The sequence below is a fragment of the Oryctolagus cuniculus genome, chromosome 1 (assembly GCF_964237555.1).
Source record: "Oryctolagus cuniculus chromosome 1, mOryCun1.1, whole genome shotgun sequence".
Lineage (NCBI taxonomy): Eukaryota > Metazoa > Chordata > Mammalia > Lagomorpha > Leporidae > Oryctolagus > Oryctolagus cuniculus.
Window position 1 is genome coordinate 17,331,077 of NC_091432.1, and position 16,206 is coordinate 17,347,282.

The window sequence follows — 16,206 nt, forward strand, 5'->3', positions numbered from 1 at the left end:
CCCTGCACCCAAATGGGAGACCAAGAGGGATCACCTGGTTCCTGGCTTTGGATCGGCACAGCACCAGCTATGGTGGCCATTTTGGGGGTGAACCACCGGAGGGAGGATCATTCTCTCTGTCTCTCTTTCACTGTCTTTTACTCTACCTGTAAAATAAATAAGAAATGAAAATCTAAAATGACCAATAACCAAGACAAAGACTGAATCAATAATAATGATCCTCACAATAAGAAAAGTCCAATACTGAATGGCTTGACTGTTGAATACTACCAAAACTTTAAGGAGAAATAATTCCAATTATTTTTCAAGGATTCAAATCCATTTAAAAGGAAGAAATCCTCCCAGATCCTTTCTATGAGGCCAGCATCACTTTAATTCCCAAAACAGAAAAAGATGTGACAAACGATAGATCAGGAGCCAGCACTGTGGCGCAGCAGGGTTAACACCCTGGCCTGATGCACCGCATCCCATATGGTTCCGGTTCTAGTCCCAGCTGCTCCTCTTCCAATCCAGCTCTCTGTTTTGGCCTTGGAAAGCAGTAAAGGATGGCCCAAGTCCTTGGGCCCCTATACCTGTGTGGGAGATCCAGAGGAAGCCTATGGCTCCTGGCTTTGAATCGGCATAGCTCCAGCTGTTACATCCATCTGGGGTGTGAACCATCAGACGGAAGACCTCTCACTCTCTCTGACTTTCCTCTCTCTATAACTCTGACTTTCCAATAAATAAATAAATTGTTAAAAAAAAAACTATAGAAGAATTTCCCTGTTGAACATATAAGCAAAAATCATCAACAATGTACTGTCTAATAGAATCCAACAATACATCAGAATGATAATTCACCCACACCATGTGGGATTTATCCTTAGCAGGCAGAAATGGTTCAACAAACAAATTAATAAATGTCTTATATCATATTACCAAATTGAGGAATAAAAAACATTTAATTGGCCAGCGCCGTGGCTCACTTGGCTATTCTTCCGCCTGCAGTGCCGGCACCCAGGGTTCTAGTCCCCGTCAGGGTGCCGGATTCCTTCTCGGTTGCTCTTCTTCCAGTCCAGCTCTCTGCTGTGGCCCAGGGAGGCAGTGGAGGATGGCCCAAGTGCTTGGGCCCTGCACTATCATGCGAGACGAGGAGGAAGCACCTGGCTCCTGGCTTCGGATCGGTGCAGTGTGCTGGCCGTAGCAGCCATATGGGGAATGAACCAACTGAAGGAAGACCTTTCTCTCTGTCTCTCTCTCTCACTGTCTAACTCTGCCTGTCAAAAAAAATTTTTTTTCATTGTTTCAATAGATGCAGAGAATGTGTTTCATAAAATACAAAATCCTTTCATGATGAAATCCTTAAGCAAACTGGGTATGGAAGAAATTGTCCTCACCAAACTCAGTGCAATATGTGAGAAACCCACAGCCAGCACCATATTGAAGGGGGAAAAATTGGTAGCATTTCCATTAAGATCCCAAACCAGGCAAGGATTCCCACTTCATCACTGCTATTTAATACAGTCCTGAAAATTTTGGACAGAGCCATTAAGCAAGAAAAAAAAGCAAAGAGATACAAATTGGAAAGGAAGAAGTCAAGTTATCCCTGTTTGCTTATGACATGATTCTATATATAAGGAAACCAAAGTATTCTACTAGGAGACTATTGTAACTTATAAGTGAATTTGGTAAAATAGTAGGTTATAAAATCAACACACAAAAATCAATAGCCTTTGTTTGTATACACAAAGAGTGTCATGTCTGAGAAAGAACTTGTAATATCAGTACCATTCAAAATATCAACAAAAATGTAAATCTTTGGAATAAATTTAATCAAGAAGGTTTAAGATCTCTAAAATGAAAATAACAAAATAATAAAAATAGAAATAGATGACACCAAAAAATAGAAAAATCTTCCATGTTCTTGGATTAGAAGAATTAATACTATCAAAATGTCCATATCACTCAAATCAATTAACAGATTCAATTCAATAACAAGAAAAATATCGATGACATTCTGAACAAAAGATCCAAAACTCATATGGAAAAACAAGAGATCACAAATAGATAAAGTATTCTTAAACAACAAAATCAAAGCCAGAGGCATCACAATACCAGATTTCAAGTCATCCTACAGAGCAGTATAATCAAAACATTCTGGTACCAGTCCCAAAATTGACATGTCCCATTGGAGCAGAAAAAACCTGGGAAATTTACCCAGGTATCCACAACTAACATTTTTTTTTTTACAAAAGTTCTAAAATCAATCCCTAGAGAAAGAACAGTATTTTAAAAATAGCATTTTTCCAAATAGATTTCTTTTTTTAGATTTATTTTTTTTTATTTGAAAGACAGCTACAGAGAGAGGTAGAGACAGAGCGTGAGGTCTTCCATCCACTGGTTCACTCCCCAGATGGTTGCAACAGCCAGAGCAGCACTGATCCAATGCCAAGAGGCAGGAGCTTCTTCAGGGTCTTCCACGTGGATACAGGGGCCCAAGGACTTGGGCCATCCTCCACTCCTATTCCAGGCCAAAGCAGAGAGCTGGATTAGAAGAGGAGCATCCAAGACTAGAACCGGTGCCCATATGGGATGCCAACATTTCAGGCCAGGGGTTTTACCCACTGCATCACAGTGCCGGCCCCTTTCTAGTATTGGAAATATGGTACTTGTAACATGCATGTGTTTGAAAATGCTTTTGGAACAAATACAGAAAAACAATAATCAGAGAGAGTGGATTGCCTTTCTCAGAGAGTCCTTTTCAGTTTTGTCTTGTTTTCTGCTGTAATTGGCAAGGATGGCCTGGGATACATAAGCTAGTGTAGCTTTTGAGAGATCAGGTTCCACATATTTGTGCCTCACAATCGGTATTTGTCAACTATGTGACCTTGTACAAATTACTCACTCTCATTTGTATTATTAGATAACAGCATCAAATACGAAGCATGGTTTTTAAGAATTAAATTGGTAATGTAATAAAGATCACAAAAAATGATCTTACCTATAACAAATCCTACAAAAATTACAAATATCATTTATCAACTCTACTTTCCCATGTAACTTGAGCTCCTGCCACACCTGGGAGACCCGGAGGAAGCTCCTAGCTCCTGGATTCTGGCTTCAGTCGGCATAGCTCCAGATTGTTGGTTTTTCTAAATTATGTAAAACAATCTAGTTGCTACATTGTACTGTACAAAATCCGTGTTGGTATGTGTTTATCACAAAATTATTTATCAGAAAATTATAGTCATTATATTTATTATAATGACATTCTGTAAAATAGAGAAAATACACATGCTAACATAATCTTACATGTTTCATCATCAAACATACGAAAGCAAACAATAAATTGTGCATCTTTAAAACATAACTCTTTCTAATTAAGCCTATCTTGTCCTATTATAACAACAGCAGAGAGTTTTTGTAAATGTTTTACCTGAAGTTTCTATTTCATCTTTTCCAGTCCACGCTTATGCATTCTTATATTAGCTTCCAAAAGTTGAATGAAGAGAAGTCAGAATTGACACACAAGGTGGACTGCAAAGAAAAGATAAGAGCATATGCAATCGCTGAGGATATAAATGCTTTTCACACGGGGATACATCTCGTTGGTCAGTGCAGAGTGAAGATCTTCCACAATTTCAAAATGATTTTAGTCTAGACTATGGGATGGCCCATAGCTGCCTTCATGAATAAACAGTTGATGAGTTTGCAAATCATCAAATTGGAGAGCCTGTATTGATAATATACATCAAGAGTCAAACAGATTAAAATCTTGGGTATTATGATTCCTGAGAAAATTAATTGAATAAAGCTATTATAGCATTTTTAGTCAATGGTGCATGGTGCTAAATAATTTGTTTCTGGGATCTTTTAAAAGCCTACATGACTGCTTTAATATGGCTCATGTCTAGTCAGGTAATGGCTTTTTTTTTAATATCTCGACAATAACATTAATACCCAGAAGAGAATTCTTCTCCCAGATAAGGGACGCAATAACTGGGCACTTAGCCAACAATGAATAATAAAGTGCTTCACTGAGTTGTTCAAACTGTTCGTCCCCAAGGCTGCTTCTTCCAAACTAAATTCTCTGAGGAATCATGTCCCAGAGAACTTAGACAGTCCTTATTATCCTTTTAGTACATTCGATATTTTCAGAGCCTTCTCCCGGACAATCCTTCAGGACAATTAATGAAAAAATAACATTTAAGAACAAAGAGACAGTTACATATTAACAGTGAAGACACAAAGATTTAAGAACAGAATTTTTTGATTTAATTAATTGGCATATATTTAAGTTCTCAAATGCAAGAAAGAGCTAGAATAAAAGAAAAGGCTCGGTTTTTGCATGCTGTCAACTTATTTAAAGAGAATGGCACAAGATCATTTCTAATCAACTTATAACATTTTTAATCCAACACAGATATCAAATCAAATGTAATTACAATGTCTTATTTAGAAGAAAAGAATATTTGTTTAAAAAAGAAATGCAGAAACAAGTAACTAGGACCTGTAATATGTAATAGAAGACAAAAATAATTAAATCCAGAAGTATTTTACACTTGATATTTAGCTATTTTTATACAGAGCCAACCCTTAAAATTAAGCCACTCTAAATATCTTTGAAATAACCATATAATACAATGCAACAGATATTAAAACATGGAGCATAGCTAACACATTCAGCTAAACTAAGATACGAGGGGAACTGTGAACTTTGGATTATCTCTAAACAGAGAAATAAGCATCAAATTCCAACAGAGAATCTCTGCATCAGATGACTGAAGGTGGAGAGGAGAATGCAGGAAGCTTGGAGATACTAGAGTAGGAGAGAGAAGCAGAAAGCCCACGGGGGTGCAGCACAACCAGAACCATGCACAGAAAAGTAAATCATGCTGGTTTTAAAAGCATGAGAGAAAGATATCTGACAAGTAGAGCACTGAGCACAGGGACAGAATCTAACTCGAGACTGTGTGCTCATAGACAGATCACTTCCTAGGGAATGTTGATGAGTAGAAATGGAAGGTTCTCTTGGAAGACTTGATGGTAAACAGAAGGAGAAAGTAAGAAAAGATTAATCAAGGTTCTGAGAAAATAAAGATGAATGACCAACTCTACAGACACTGTTAGCATTCTTTCTTCATTTTGAAAAATCTTCATTGAGAGTACACAATTTCTTTTTCTATTTGAAAATGTTACAGAGTTAGAGGGAGACAAAGAGAGATCTTCCATTAACTCGTTTACTTCCCAGATGGCCACAACAGCCAGGCAGGGCTGGGCCAGGCAGAAGCCAAGAAAAGAGCGTGAACAATGACAGAGAGAGAGAGAGAGAGAGAGAGAGAGAGAGAGTCTTCCCCCTACTGCTTCACTCCACAAAGGCCTGCAACAGCCTGGGCAGGATCAGGCCAAAGTCAGGAGACTAGAATTCCATCCCAGAATTCCACTTTTGCTGCAGGAGCTCAATTACTTGAGCAATCATCTGCTACCTACATGAATGTGTATTATCAGGAAATTGGCTCAGAAGCAGAGTAGAGGAGACTTATCCCCAGATTTCAATATCAGATATGGGCATCATGCTGTGCAGTGGTTTATCCTGCTGTGCTACCATGCTTGCCCCCAAACTAATTTTAAAAACCACAGTGACGTAGTACCTAATAACTTGTCTGAATGGCTATTACCAATTAAAAAAAATAGGAGATAGAAAGAGATAGAGATAAAGATAGAGATAGAAATAGAGAGAGAGAGAAGGAGGAGGAGGAGAAGGAGAAGCAGAGAAGAAGGAGAAGAAGAAGAGGAGGAGGAGGATGACTACAAGGAGGAGGAGAAGAGGAGGAAGAAGGAGAAAGGACAGAAGGAAGGAAGAAAGAGAATGAGTAATTTTGGATATGTGAGAAAAGAGAACTTTGCATACTGTTGGTGGGAATGGAAATTATGTAAAGCACTATGGAAACTTCTCAAAAAATTGAAACTATGAACCAATATACCTCCCATGGATATATAGATACATAATCTCCAGATGACATGAAATCAGTATGCAGAAAGATATCTGCACGTCTGTAGATCTGTCACATTCAAGATAACCAAACTATGGAGGAGTCAAACTCAGTGTCCATCAACAGATGAATGTAGAAAGAAAATGTGTAGCATATATTCAGTGGGATGCTTTTAGTCTTTGGAACAAGAGTCAGGTGTTTGGTATGGCAGGTAAGACAGTCCTTTGGATGCCTGTACCCCATATTGGAGTGCTTGAGTTTGAGTCTCAGATCCACTTCTATTGAAGTTTCTTGATAATTTGCAGCCTGGGAGGCAGAAGGTGATGGCTCATGTACCTGGAACCCTGCCAGTTGGTCATGGACCTGAGTTGTCTCTGGCTCCTGCCTTCGGCCTGGCCAGCTGTTGAAGCAGGGAATAGAACATCTTTTGCCTTCTCTATCTCTAGCTCACTGTTTGTATGCCTTTCAAATAAAATGAAATTGAAAAAAAATTTTTGAACGAGAAAAGGGGGGAACTCATTTGAATATCATCCTTAGTTGAAGTGCAAGGACATTAGGCTAAATGAAATTAGCCTGCCACATAAAAGCAATTGCCACATGATTTCACTTATATATGGAATCTAGAATGGTAGTCACCAAGGACTGGAAGGAAGATGTTGGTGAGACGGTGGACAAAAGACAAAAAATTTCAGTTAGTAGTTAATTTTAGAAATTTATTATACAACAAGGTGAATTTAGTTAACAACAATGTATTATATTCTTCAAAATGGCTACAGGAGTAGATTGTGATTTTTCAACAAATAAATTATACCAAGGTAAAGTAATAACACATGTAAACTCATCAATTTTAACATTCCAGCATATATATATATGTCTATGTAATATTTTGTACATCATAAATAGGTACAATTTTATGTCAATTTATAAATCATGTTTAAAGGATTGTAAAATCAAGAAAAGGGCTGATTCTGAGGCGAGAGTGAGTTTAGGACATCTGCCATTCTATGATTCTGCTGTGTAGCCCACATCCCCTTTTGGATTGTTCTCTCCTTTTAATGCTATCAGTAAGTATCAGCAGACACTACTCTTGTTTATATGATCCCTTTGACCCTTAATCCTTTCATTATGATCAGTTATGAACTGAAACTGATCACTTTGACTAGTGAGATGGCACTGGTACATGACACCTCAATGGGATTAAATTGGAATCCCCTGGCACATTTCTAACTCTACCATTTGGAGCAAGTCCGATTGAGTATGTGCCGAACTGTACATCTCCTCCCTCTCTTATTCCCACTGTTATATTTAGCAGGGATCACTTTTCAGTAAAATTTAAACACCTCACAATAATTGTGTGTTAATTAAAGAGTTCAACCAATAGTATCAAGTAGAACAAAAAAAAAATACTAAAAGGGATAAAGTATTTATTTTATTTATTTTTTATTTTTTTTTGACAGGCAGAGTGGACAGTGAGAGAGAGACAGAGAGAAAGGTCTTCCTTTGCCGTTGGTTCACCCTCCAATGGCCGCTGCAGCCGGCACACCACACTGATCCGATGGCAGGAGCGAGGTGCTTATCCTGGTCTCCGATGGGGTGCAGGGCCCAAGGACTTGGGCCATCCTCCACTGCATTCCCTGGCCACAGCAGAGAGCTGGCCTGGAAAGAGGGGCAACCAGGACAGAATCCGGTGCCCTGCCCAGGACTAGAACCCGGTGTGCCGGCGCCGCAAGGCAACGGATTAGCCTAGTGAGCCACGGCGCCGGCTGGGATAAAGTATTAAGTTGTTCCTCGACAGTCAAGAGAAGGGCTGATCAACTCATTGTTTCTCATAGTGTCCATTTCAAATCAACAGGTATTTCAGGCATGGAAAGCCAAGACACTGTGGCAAAAAAAAAAAAAAAAAAAAAAAAAAAAAAAAACTAAATGAAAGATCTCTGTGAGGGAGATCCCAGCAGAAAGAATGGGACATCAAAGAAGGAGGTACCTTTCTCTGAAGGGAGGAGAGAACTTCCATTTGACTATGGCCTTGTCTAAATAAGATTGGAGTTGGAGAACTCAAAAGGCTTCCATAGCCTTGGTAACTAATGACAAGAGCCTCAGTGATTACTGACACCATAAACAAGAGTGTCAATCACTAAATCAACAACAGGAGTCACTGCCACTTGCTCCCCATGTAGGATCTCTGTCCTTAATGTGTTGTACTATGTGATTTAATGGTATAATTAGTACTCAAACAGTACTTTACACTTCGTGTTTCTGTGTGGGTGCAAACTGATGAAATCTTTATTTAGTATATACTAACTTGATCTTCTGTATATAAAGATAATTGAAAATGAATCTTTATGTGAATGGGATGGGGGAGGGAGCAGGAGATGGGAGGGTTGCAGGTGGGAGGGAGGTTATGGAGGGGGGAAAGACACTGAAATCCAAAAATTGTACTTTGGAAATTTATATTTATTAAATAAAAGTTAAAAAAAGAAAGATAACTCTGCACTTAATCCAACTACACTTTCAATTTAAGAATTGTGCATCAACAACTAAAATACGTAAAATATTTGCCTTAATAATAGGTTTTGTATAGTTTGTCTTCTAGTGAATTTTCTTCTGGTGCTATCAAATAAAATTTCCACTTAAAAAAATCAATATTAAAAAAGAAGCTCCCATCTATCTAATAGGCAATAGTGTAGAAAAAATAACAATGAAGAAGACTTTCTGATACACATAAAAAATAAAGTGTTAGCACATAAGATTTCTAAAGAACTCCAAGAAACTAATAATAATGATAAGAGGTAAGAGGTTGTTCTTAAAACTGCTGCAAATACATGGACATACATTTCCTAGAATGTTGAAAAAAATGAACATCCGACAAACATATTAGAATAAGGTAATATTCAGTAGCAGAAAGGTTTGCAAATGGAATCACAGAGGAACACAAAGGCTCACATCCATTATATTCACAAAAAATGTCAACATCTCACAATATTAGACAAGGATGAGGAGAGATGGAACAGTTATACACTACCGGAAGCTTTAGGGGGAAATATAATTATCTATGAAAATCAACATGTCAACATTCTACTTAACATAAAATAATTTCTTTCAGTTAGAAATGTGGGGAGCAACTGGGAGCAACTCGGACTAGACTAAGTTACTGGAATTAAGACTTATTCTATGCATCTGCTTTCCCACAATATGGCACTGAGAAGGGAAACAGCTTCTACGCAGCTGCCTCCAGTTCAACCAATAAACTGTGGGACCTGCTCCTGATTGGAGGAGAGCAGCGTACTCGGCGTATGGGTAGCAGAGTTGGGATTGGTGGAAGAGGACTATAAAGGAGGAGAGAGACGGCATGCACCAGGAACATCTAAGGGGAACATCTATCTGAAGGAACACCTGTGCAGCCCCCGAGAGAGCCGGCCGGCGGTGTGCCGCTCCCCCGCGGAAGTGGGGAAAGTGGCCAGGAGGAACCGCCCTTCCACGGAGGTGGAAGGGTCGGTAGCCAACCCGGGAAGAACCAGCAGCAAACCCAGGGAGGGCCGAGCAGACGAAAGAACAGCGCAGGGTCCTGTGTCGTTCCTCCACGAAGACGGGGAGCGACAAGAAACATGAACTTTTACAAAGCATAATTGATGTCTCATAGTGCAATGAAAGCAATTTAAACTGATTTATGATGTTCCAAGATGGCTACTGACTGAGAAAACATTTAGGTTTTTCAAAAAATTGCAAAACAAAATATAATTTACATAACACTAGTAATTTGAAGTCCATAACTAAGTTGAACATAAGTTTTAGGGAATACACCTGTTATGTGAAATAATACATGATTTACTCACATCTTCAGCTTCATGAAGGCAAAATAAGAAGCTTTCATTATTCTTCAAAGGTTGGCAAAGATGTAAATGGCAACTAGTGAGGAAAGTCACAAAAATATATGTACAACTGAGATTAGTATGGCTTTCCAAAGCAAAGCATTCACCCTTTCATCAGGATTGAATCTTTCTTCATCATCAACCACATCGCATAAAAACAGAAATAGTCAGTAACAGTGTCTTTAACCAACCACAGTGTTATCTGTCACCAAATATCCTGAACTTAAAGTGTATAATAATTGAATCTGGAGGTAATCTTAAATAAAAAGCATAATGTAGCTATAGAAAGATACTATATTGAGAGAATATTGAGCCTAAAATTTTAAAATCATTGTTTTGGTTCCAGAGATAATTCTTATTCAAATTTCCTTCTCATTCATTTGGGTGATACTACAGAAATAAAAAGAAACTTCTAAATACAATTCAAAAATATTAAGTTATAAGATATGCTTAGTTTTATTAACTTATAATAGAACAACTGTGTGCCTTTTATTTGTCCACTAGAATTTACCTATGACATTGATTCTCATATGAAAGCATAATTCATTCCATTTCTTTGTAGAATTTCTATACAAAGAAGCATCCCTAAAACTTCCACTGAATTGATCACATCACACATTTTAATCATTTACTACCTCTTAGTTACTCTAGAATTAAGAACAATTGTGTTCAGCGTAGGACACATGTTCTTATTCTACCATTAGTTAACTTTTTACACCAGAGATTAGCCATAGCATTTTTCATTTCCAAATTCCTCAAGGTATATATTAAAGGATTCAACATGGGAGTCACAATGGTGAAAACCACACTTATGGATTTATCAATGGGAAAATTGGAAACAGGTCTGACATAAATGAAAATACAGGGAACAAAAAACAGGACAACCACTGTGATGTGGGAGCTGCAAGTAGACAGGGCCTTGCGCCTTCCTTCCTGGCTGTGAGTTTTAAGAGAGTTCAGGATGATGCCGTAGGATATTAGGAGAAGACTAAAGATAATCATACAGATAGCTCCACCATTGGCAGCCACAGTGAGACCTATGAAGTAGGTGTCAGTGCACGCAAGTTCCAACAATGGGTACATGTCACAAATGAAGTGGTCAATGACATTGGGGCCACAGAAGGGGAGACTGTACACAAACACAAGTTGAATCACAGAATGTGTAAACCCTCCAACCCAGGCCACCACCAACAGAAGGATGCAACATCGTCTGTTCATGATGGTCAGATAGTACAGTGGCTTACAGATGGCCACATAGCGGTCATAGGCCATCACCACCAGCAGGAAGACCTCAGCACCACCAAATAAGTGTTCTATAAAGAGCTGGCCCATGCAAGCTGGGAAGGATATCGTCTTCTTATCACAAAGTAGGTCTATGATCAACTTGGGAGAAACAGCAGTGGAATAGACAGCATCCATGAGTGACAGATAAGCCAGGAAGAAGTACATTGGGGAGCCCAGAGAAGGGCTGGAAACAACGGTCATCACAATGAGCAGGTTGCCCACCATCGTCACCACGTAGATGAATAAAAACATGACAAACAGTGCCTTTTGTCCCGCGGGATCCTGAGTGAAGCCCAGAAGGATAAACTCTGTGACATTGTTACCATGTCCCATTGATTCTTCTATAAAGGCTTGTTTCCAAATAGAAGCTCAGAAGACTAGGACCTGTAATAATATTGTGGATAGGACTGTAAGGACATTAGGCTGTGGGGCAGGTCTTCACTATATCTTCTACATTGGTTTAATCACAAAATCATTTAATAAGCATCTGGTCAGTTCCTCTTTGAGAGTCAAAGTGGTCTTAGCTTGACAATTCTATAACCCAGGTGGGGTATGATTTTGGGTTGGAGGTAAATGATTTCATTTCTCAGTCTTCTTTCCTTACTTGTTATTTGTTGAACTCGCTCAGTGGAGCATTAAGCCTCTGACTATAAGATAAATTTAAAATAGGTAGAAATAAATAAATGAGTGGAATCAGTGTTGTGTGTTGGTAGTATGTGTGCCCAATAGCTTCACATTATAATCTGTGCTACCTGCATATCTATCTCAGTTTCCTATTAAGTCTCTCACTAAAATTCAAGAAACTGAACTTCTAAATAAATAAAAAAAAAAAAACTACAAAATCATTTAGCGTCTTCTACCTTTAGCAGTCACCAAGTCTGACTTTCTGTCAGTTTTTTTTTTTAATTTTATTTAGTGAATATAAATTTCCAAAGTACAGGTTATGGCTTACAATAGCTTTTTCCACCCATAACTTCCCTCCCACCTGAAACCCTCCCATCTCCCACTCCCTCTACAATTCCATTCACATCAAGATTCATTTTTAAATATCTTTATATACAGATGATCAATTTAGTATTGAACTTCTGTGTATATATATATGTATATACATACATATATATAGTACATATATATAAAGTAAAGATTTCATCAGTTTGAACCCACACAGGACATAAAGTGTAAAATACTGTTTCAGTACTAGTTATAGAATTAATTCACATTGGACAACACATTAAGGACAGGGATCCTACATGGGGAGTAAGTACACAGTGACTCCTGTTGTTGATTTAACAATTTGATACTCTTGTTTATGGCGTCAGTAATCTCCCTAGGCTCTCGTCATGAGTTGCCAAGGCTATGGAAGCCTTTTGAGTTTGCCAACTTCGATCTTATTTAGACAAGGTCATAGTCAAGTGGAAGTTCTCTCCTCCCTTCAGAGAAAGGTACCTCCTTCTTTGATGACCCTTTCTCTCTACTGGGATCTCACTCGCAGAGATAATTCATTTAGGTTTGATTTGTGCTTGTTTTTTTTGCTTGTTTGTTTTTTGGTTTTTGGGTTTTTTTGCCAAAGTGTCTTGGCTTTCCATGCCTAAAATACTCTCATGGGCTCTTCAGTCAGATCCAAGTGCCGTAAGGGCTGATTCTGAGGCCAGAGTACTGTTTAGGACATCTGCCATTCTATGAGTCTGCTGTGTATCCCGCTTCCCATGTTGGATAGTTCTCTCCCTTTTTTATTCTATCAATTAGTATTAGCATACACTTGTCTTGTTTATGTGATCCCTTTGACTCTTAGACCTATCAATATGATCAATTGTAAACTGAAATTGATCACTTGGACTAGTGAGATGGCATTGGTACATGCCACCTTGATGGGATTGTATTGGAATCCCCTGACACATTTCTAACTCCACCATTTGGAGCAAGTCCGATTGAGCATATTCCAAATTGTACAACTCCTCCCTCTCTTATTCCCACTCTTATATTTAGCAGGGATCACTTTTCAGTTAAATTTCAACACATAAGAATAATTGTGTGTTAATTACAGAGTTCAACCAATAGTATTAAGTAGAACAAATATAAATACTAAAAGGGATAAAGTATTAAGTTGTTCGTCAACAGTCAGGACAAGGGCTGATCAAGTCACCATTTCTCACAGTGATTTATGTATTTATTTTGAGATTTGGAGTTACAGAAAGTGAGGGAGACAGGGAGAGAGAGAGAAAGAAAGAGAGAATGAGCAAGCCATGTTCCATCTGCTGGTTCATTCCCCAACTGTCCACAGAAGCCCTGGTTGGGCTAGGCCAAAGCCAGGAGCCAGGATTTTTTTCCAGGTATCCTACATGGGTGCAGGGGTCAAACAACTTAGGCTATATCCCACTGCTTTCTTAGGTACATTAGCAGGGAGTTAGACTGGGAGAGGTGTAGCCAGGACTCAAACTGACATTCATATGGGATACCACCATTGTAGGCACTACACTACAATGCCAGCCCTCTGTCAGCTTTTTAAGAAACTGTAATTCTATCCATTGATCATTGCATTTAACACAATTGCTCACACATTTAAATACACTATCCTGGTTTCCAGCAAATGGTTTTAACTGAACTGAATTAAAATCTCATCTATCCCCAAATATAAAGTAGTATTTTTTTTTTCAAAACTCTTGTGTTGAGCTTGATAGTGAGAGAGTAAACAACATACACTGAGAAAGAGGCAGAGAATTGTGGGGCTTGGTTATATAAACCACAATGCTGGGGCCAGCGCTGTGGCATGGCAGGTAATGCCACCACCTGCTCTGCCGGCATCCCATAGGGGTGCCAGTTCAAGAACTGGCTGCTTGACTTCCTATCCATCTCTCTGCTATAGCCTGGGAAAGCAATAGAAGATGGCCCAAGTCCTTTGGCCCCTGCACCCATGTGGGAGACCCAGAAGAATCTCCTGGCTCCTGGCTTCAGATGGGCGCAGCTCTAGCCTTTGCGGCCAATTGAGGAGTGAACTAGCAGATGGAAGACCTCTCTCTCTGGCTCTCCTCCTCTAGCTGTATAACTCAGAGTTTCAAGTAAATAAATAAATCTATAAAAAAAAAAGTACATCATGATGTTTCTTAGGTATGAAGAGAATTCAAATGGAATTTCAGGGTCAGGGTTACACAAAACCGTACACTGAAGGGAAAAGCCCAGGGTAGGTGATGTAAGGAGGCATTTGAGTAATTTTGTCAATGTAATTATACGCCTGTCTCAGTCAGTTCACTCATTGAAAAATAAGGGAATTGAGCTACATGAACTCAGAATCCTAGCTAGCGATGGCCCCATTGCAGTAGCTTTGCCTTATTATATTCGGCTCACATATATTTTAATTTTTCCTATTTTTGTGTAAAGAAATATCAATTTCCAAGCTCATGAGCATAGTTAATGTAAAAAGGAAACCCAGTGGTAAGTGAGATGGGGTAATTTCAGTGACATTCACTCATTTTTCTCTTTAAATAAGTACCTACTTGGGAATGAGGACATCCTTGGAAGTACGTAACACAGCGATGGATAACAAGGATTCAGACAAACACTGCCTGTGTTGCAGTCCCGCTTCGGCAGACCTTGCACAGCTTCATAAACCTGCCTATGCCTATTTCCTCATCTCTGGAAGGAGGATCCCAACAGCATCTACTTCCTAGGTTGTTGTTGTATTGCATGGAAGTGTGCAGAACACCTCTGAGCACCTGGCCAAGTCACAAAATTGATATCTATCATTAGTGCTTGTGAATGTTTCACCATGAGCACTGGATCAGAACACAGCTTTGCCCATATAGTAAGAAACCTAGACACAAATCAACATAAAAGGAGTATTATAATGGTAATTCATGAATCCCTTTTTGGACATAAGTTTAAAATGTCCATTTTCTTACATATAAGTATCATTACCTGTGACGGGATGTATTATGACCAAAAGTAAGAAGACCCCATTCACATAGACTTGGTAGTGGAGAACATTTGCAGGGACAGGTATCTTCATTAGAACCAGCTGGGACGAATTTCCACACACAGCATTCACACGACTGCCTCCCGCTGCCTCAGAAGCTCTGTTCTCTGAAGCTATAGACAGACAAAGGCACAGTTGTGGAGGAACATAAAGGTAATAAGTGGTCTGTCTCCAGTTCTCTTATTCTCACACTGCACTTTCCACCATGCTTAGTGCCTTCACTTTTGTTACTCATCAATGCTGGATTTCATCAGGATAGATCTTCTGTTAGCCATTTTACCTATTCATATTTTAATAGTCGGATATTTAAACTATACAGAGAAAGACTTGACGCTATGCAAACTGAGGCTACTACTATTCTATAAATGTAGACAATTAATACCTTTTTAATAAAATTAACAAAAAGGATATGGTTTTTTGAAAAGGAAATGCACAGAATAGTGAGGTGAATATAGTTAACAAAAATTTATTATAGGCCGGAGCAGCGGCTCAATAGGCTAAACCTCCGCCTGCGGCGCCAGCACACCGGGTTCTAGTCCCGGTCGGGGTGCCGGATTCTGTCCCGGTTGCCACTCTTCCAGGCCAGCTCTCTGCTGTGGCCAGGGAGTGCAGTGGAGGATGGCCCAAGTGCTTGGGCCCTGCACCCCATGGGAGACCAGGAGAAGCGCCTGGCTGCTGGCTTCAGATCAGCGTGGTTCGCTGGCTGCAGCGCAGCAGCCATTGGAGGGTGAACCAACGGCAAAGGAAGACCTTTCTCTCTCTCTCTCTCACTGTCCACTCTGCCTGTCAAAAAAAAAATTATTACATATTATGTGAGGAACAAGAAACAAGGAGTTCCAAATCTCCAATAATGAAGAAATGATAAACATGGCAATGCTAACTATTGTGGTTTGATCAGTATAGGCTATATAAATGTCTTCAAGTAACACTCTGTACCCAATAAATTTGTAAAAGTATTACCAGTTAATAAAATCATGTTAAATGTTTATGGACAGTATAAAGCACACTAATATAGTTTTTAAAAATTCAAAAAATACCATAATACCAAGATATGCTGTGGGCTACTTTACAATTATCATGTTAATAGAGCTCTCTAAGGGACAGTAGATAA

General features: G+C 39.0%; 1 protein-coding gene across 1 annotated transcript; it reads right to left on the minus strand.

Moving 5' to 3' along the window:
- Positions 1–10,333: 10,333 nt before the first annotated feature.
- On the minus strand, positions 10,334–11,464 carry LOC100353327 (olfactory receptor 4A5-like). Its single transcript, XM_008272624.4, has one exon. It carries the CDS (start codon positions 11,456–11,458, stop codon positions 10,511–10,513), a length of 948 nt encoding a protein of 315 aa, XP_008270846.4. The 5' UTR covers positions 11,459–11,464; the 3' UTR covers positions 10,334–10,510.
- Positions 11,465–16,206: the final 4,742 nt, after the last annotated feature.

Coding starts and splice junctions, on each gene's coding strand:
- LOC100353327 (XM_008272624.4), bottom strand. CDS start 11,458: ATGGGACATGGTAACAATGTCACAGAGTTTATCCTTCTGGGCTTCACT.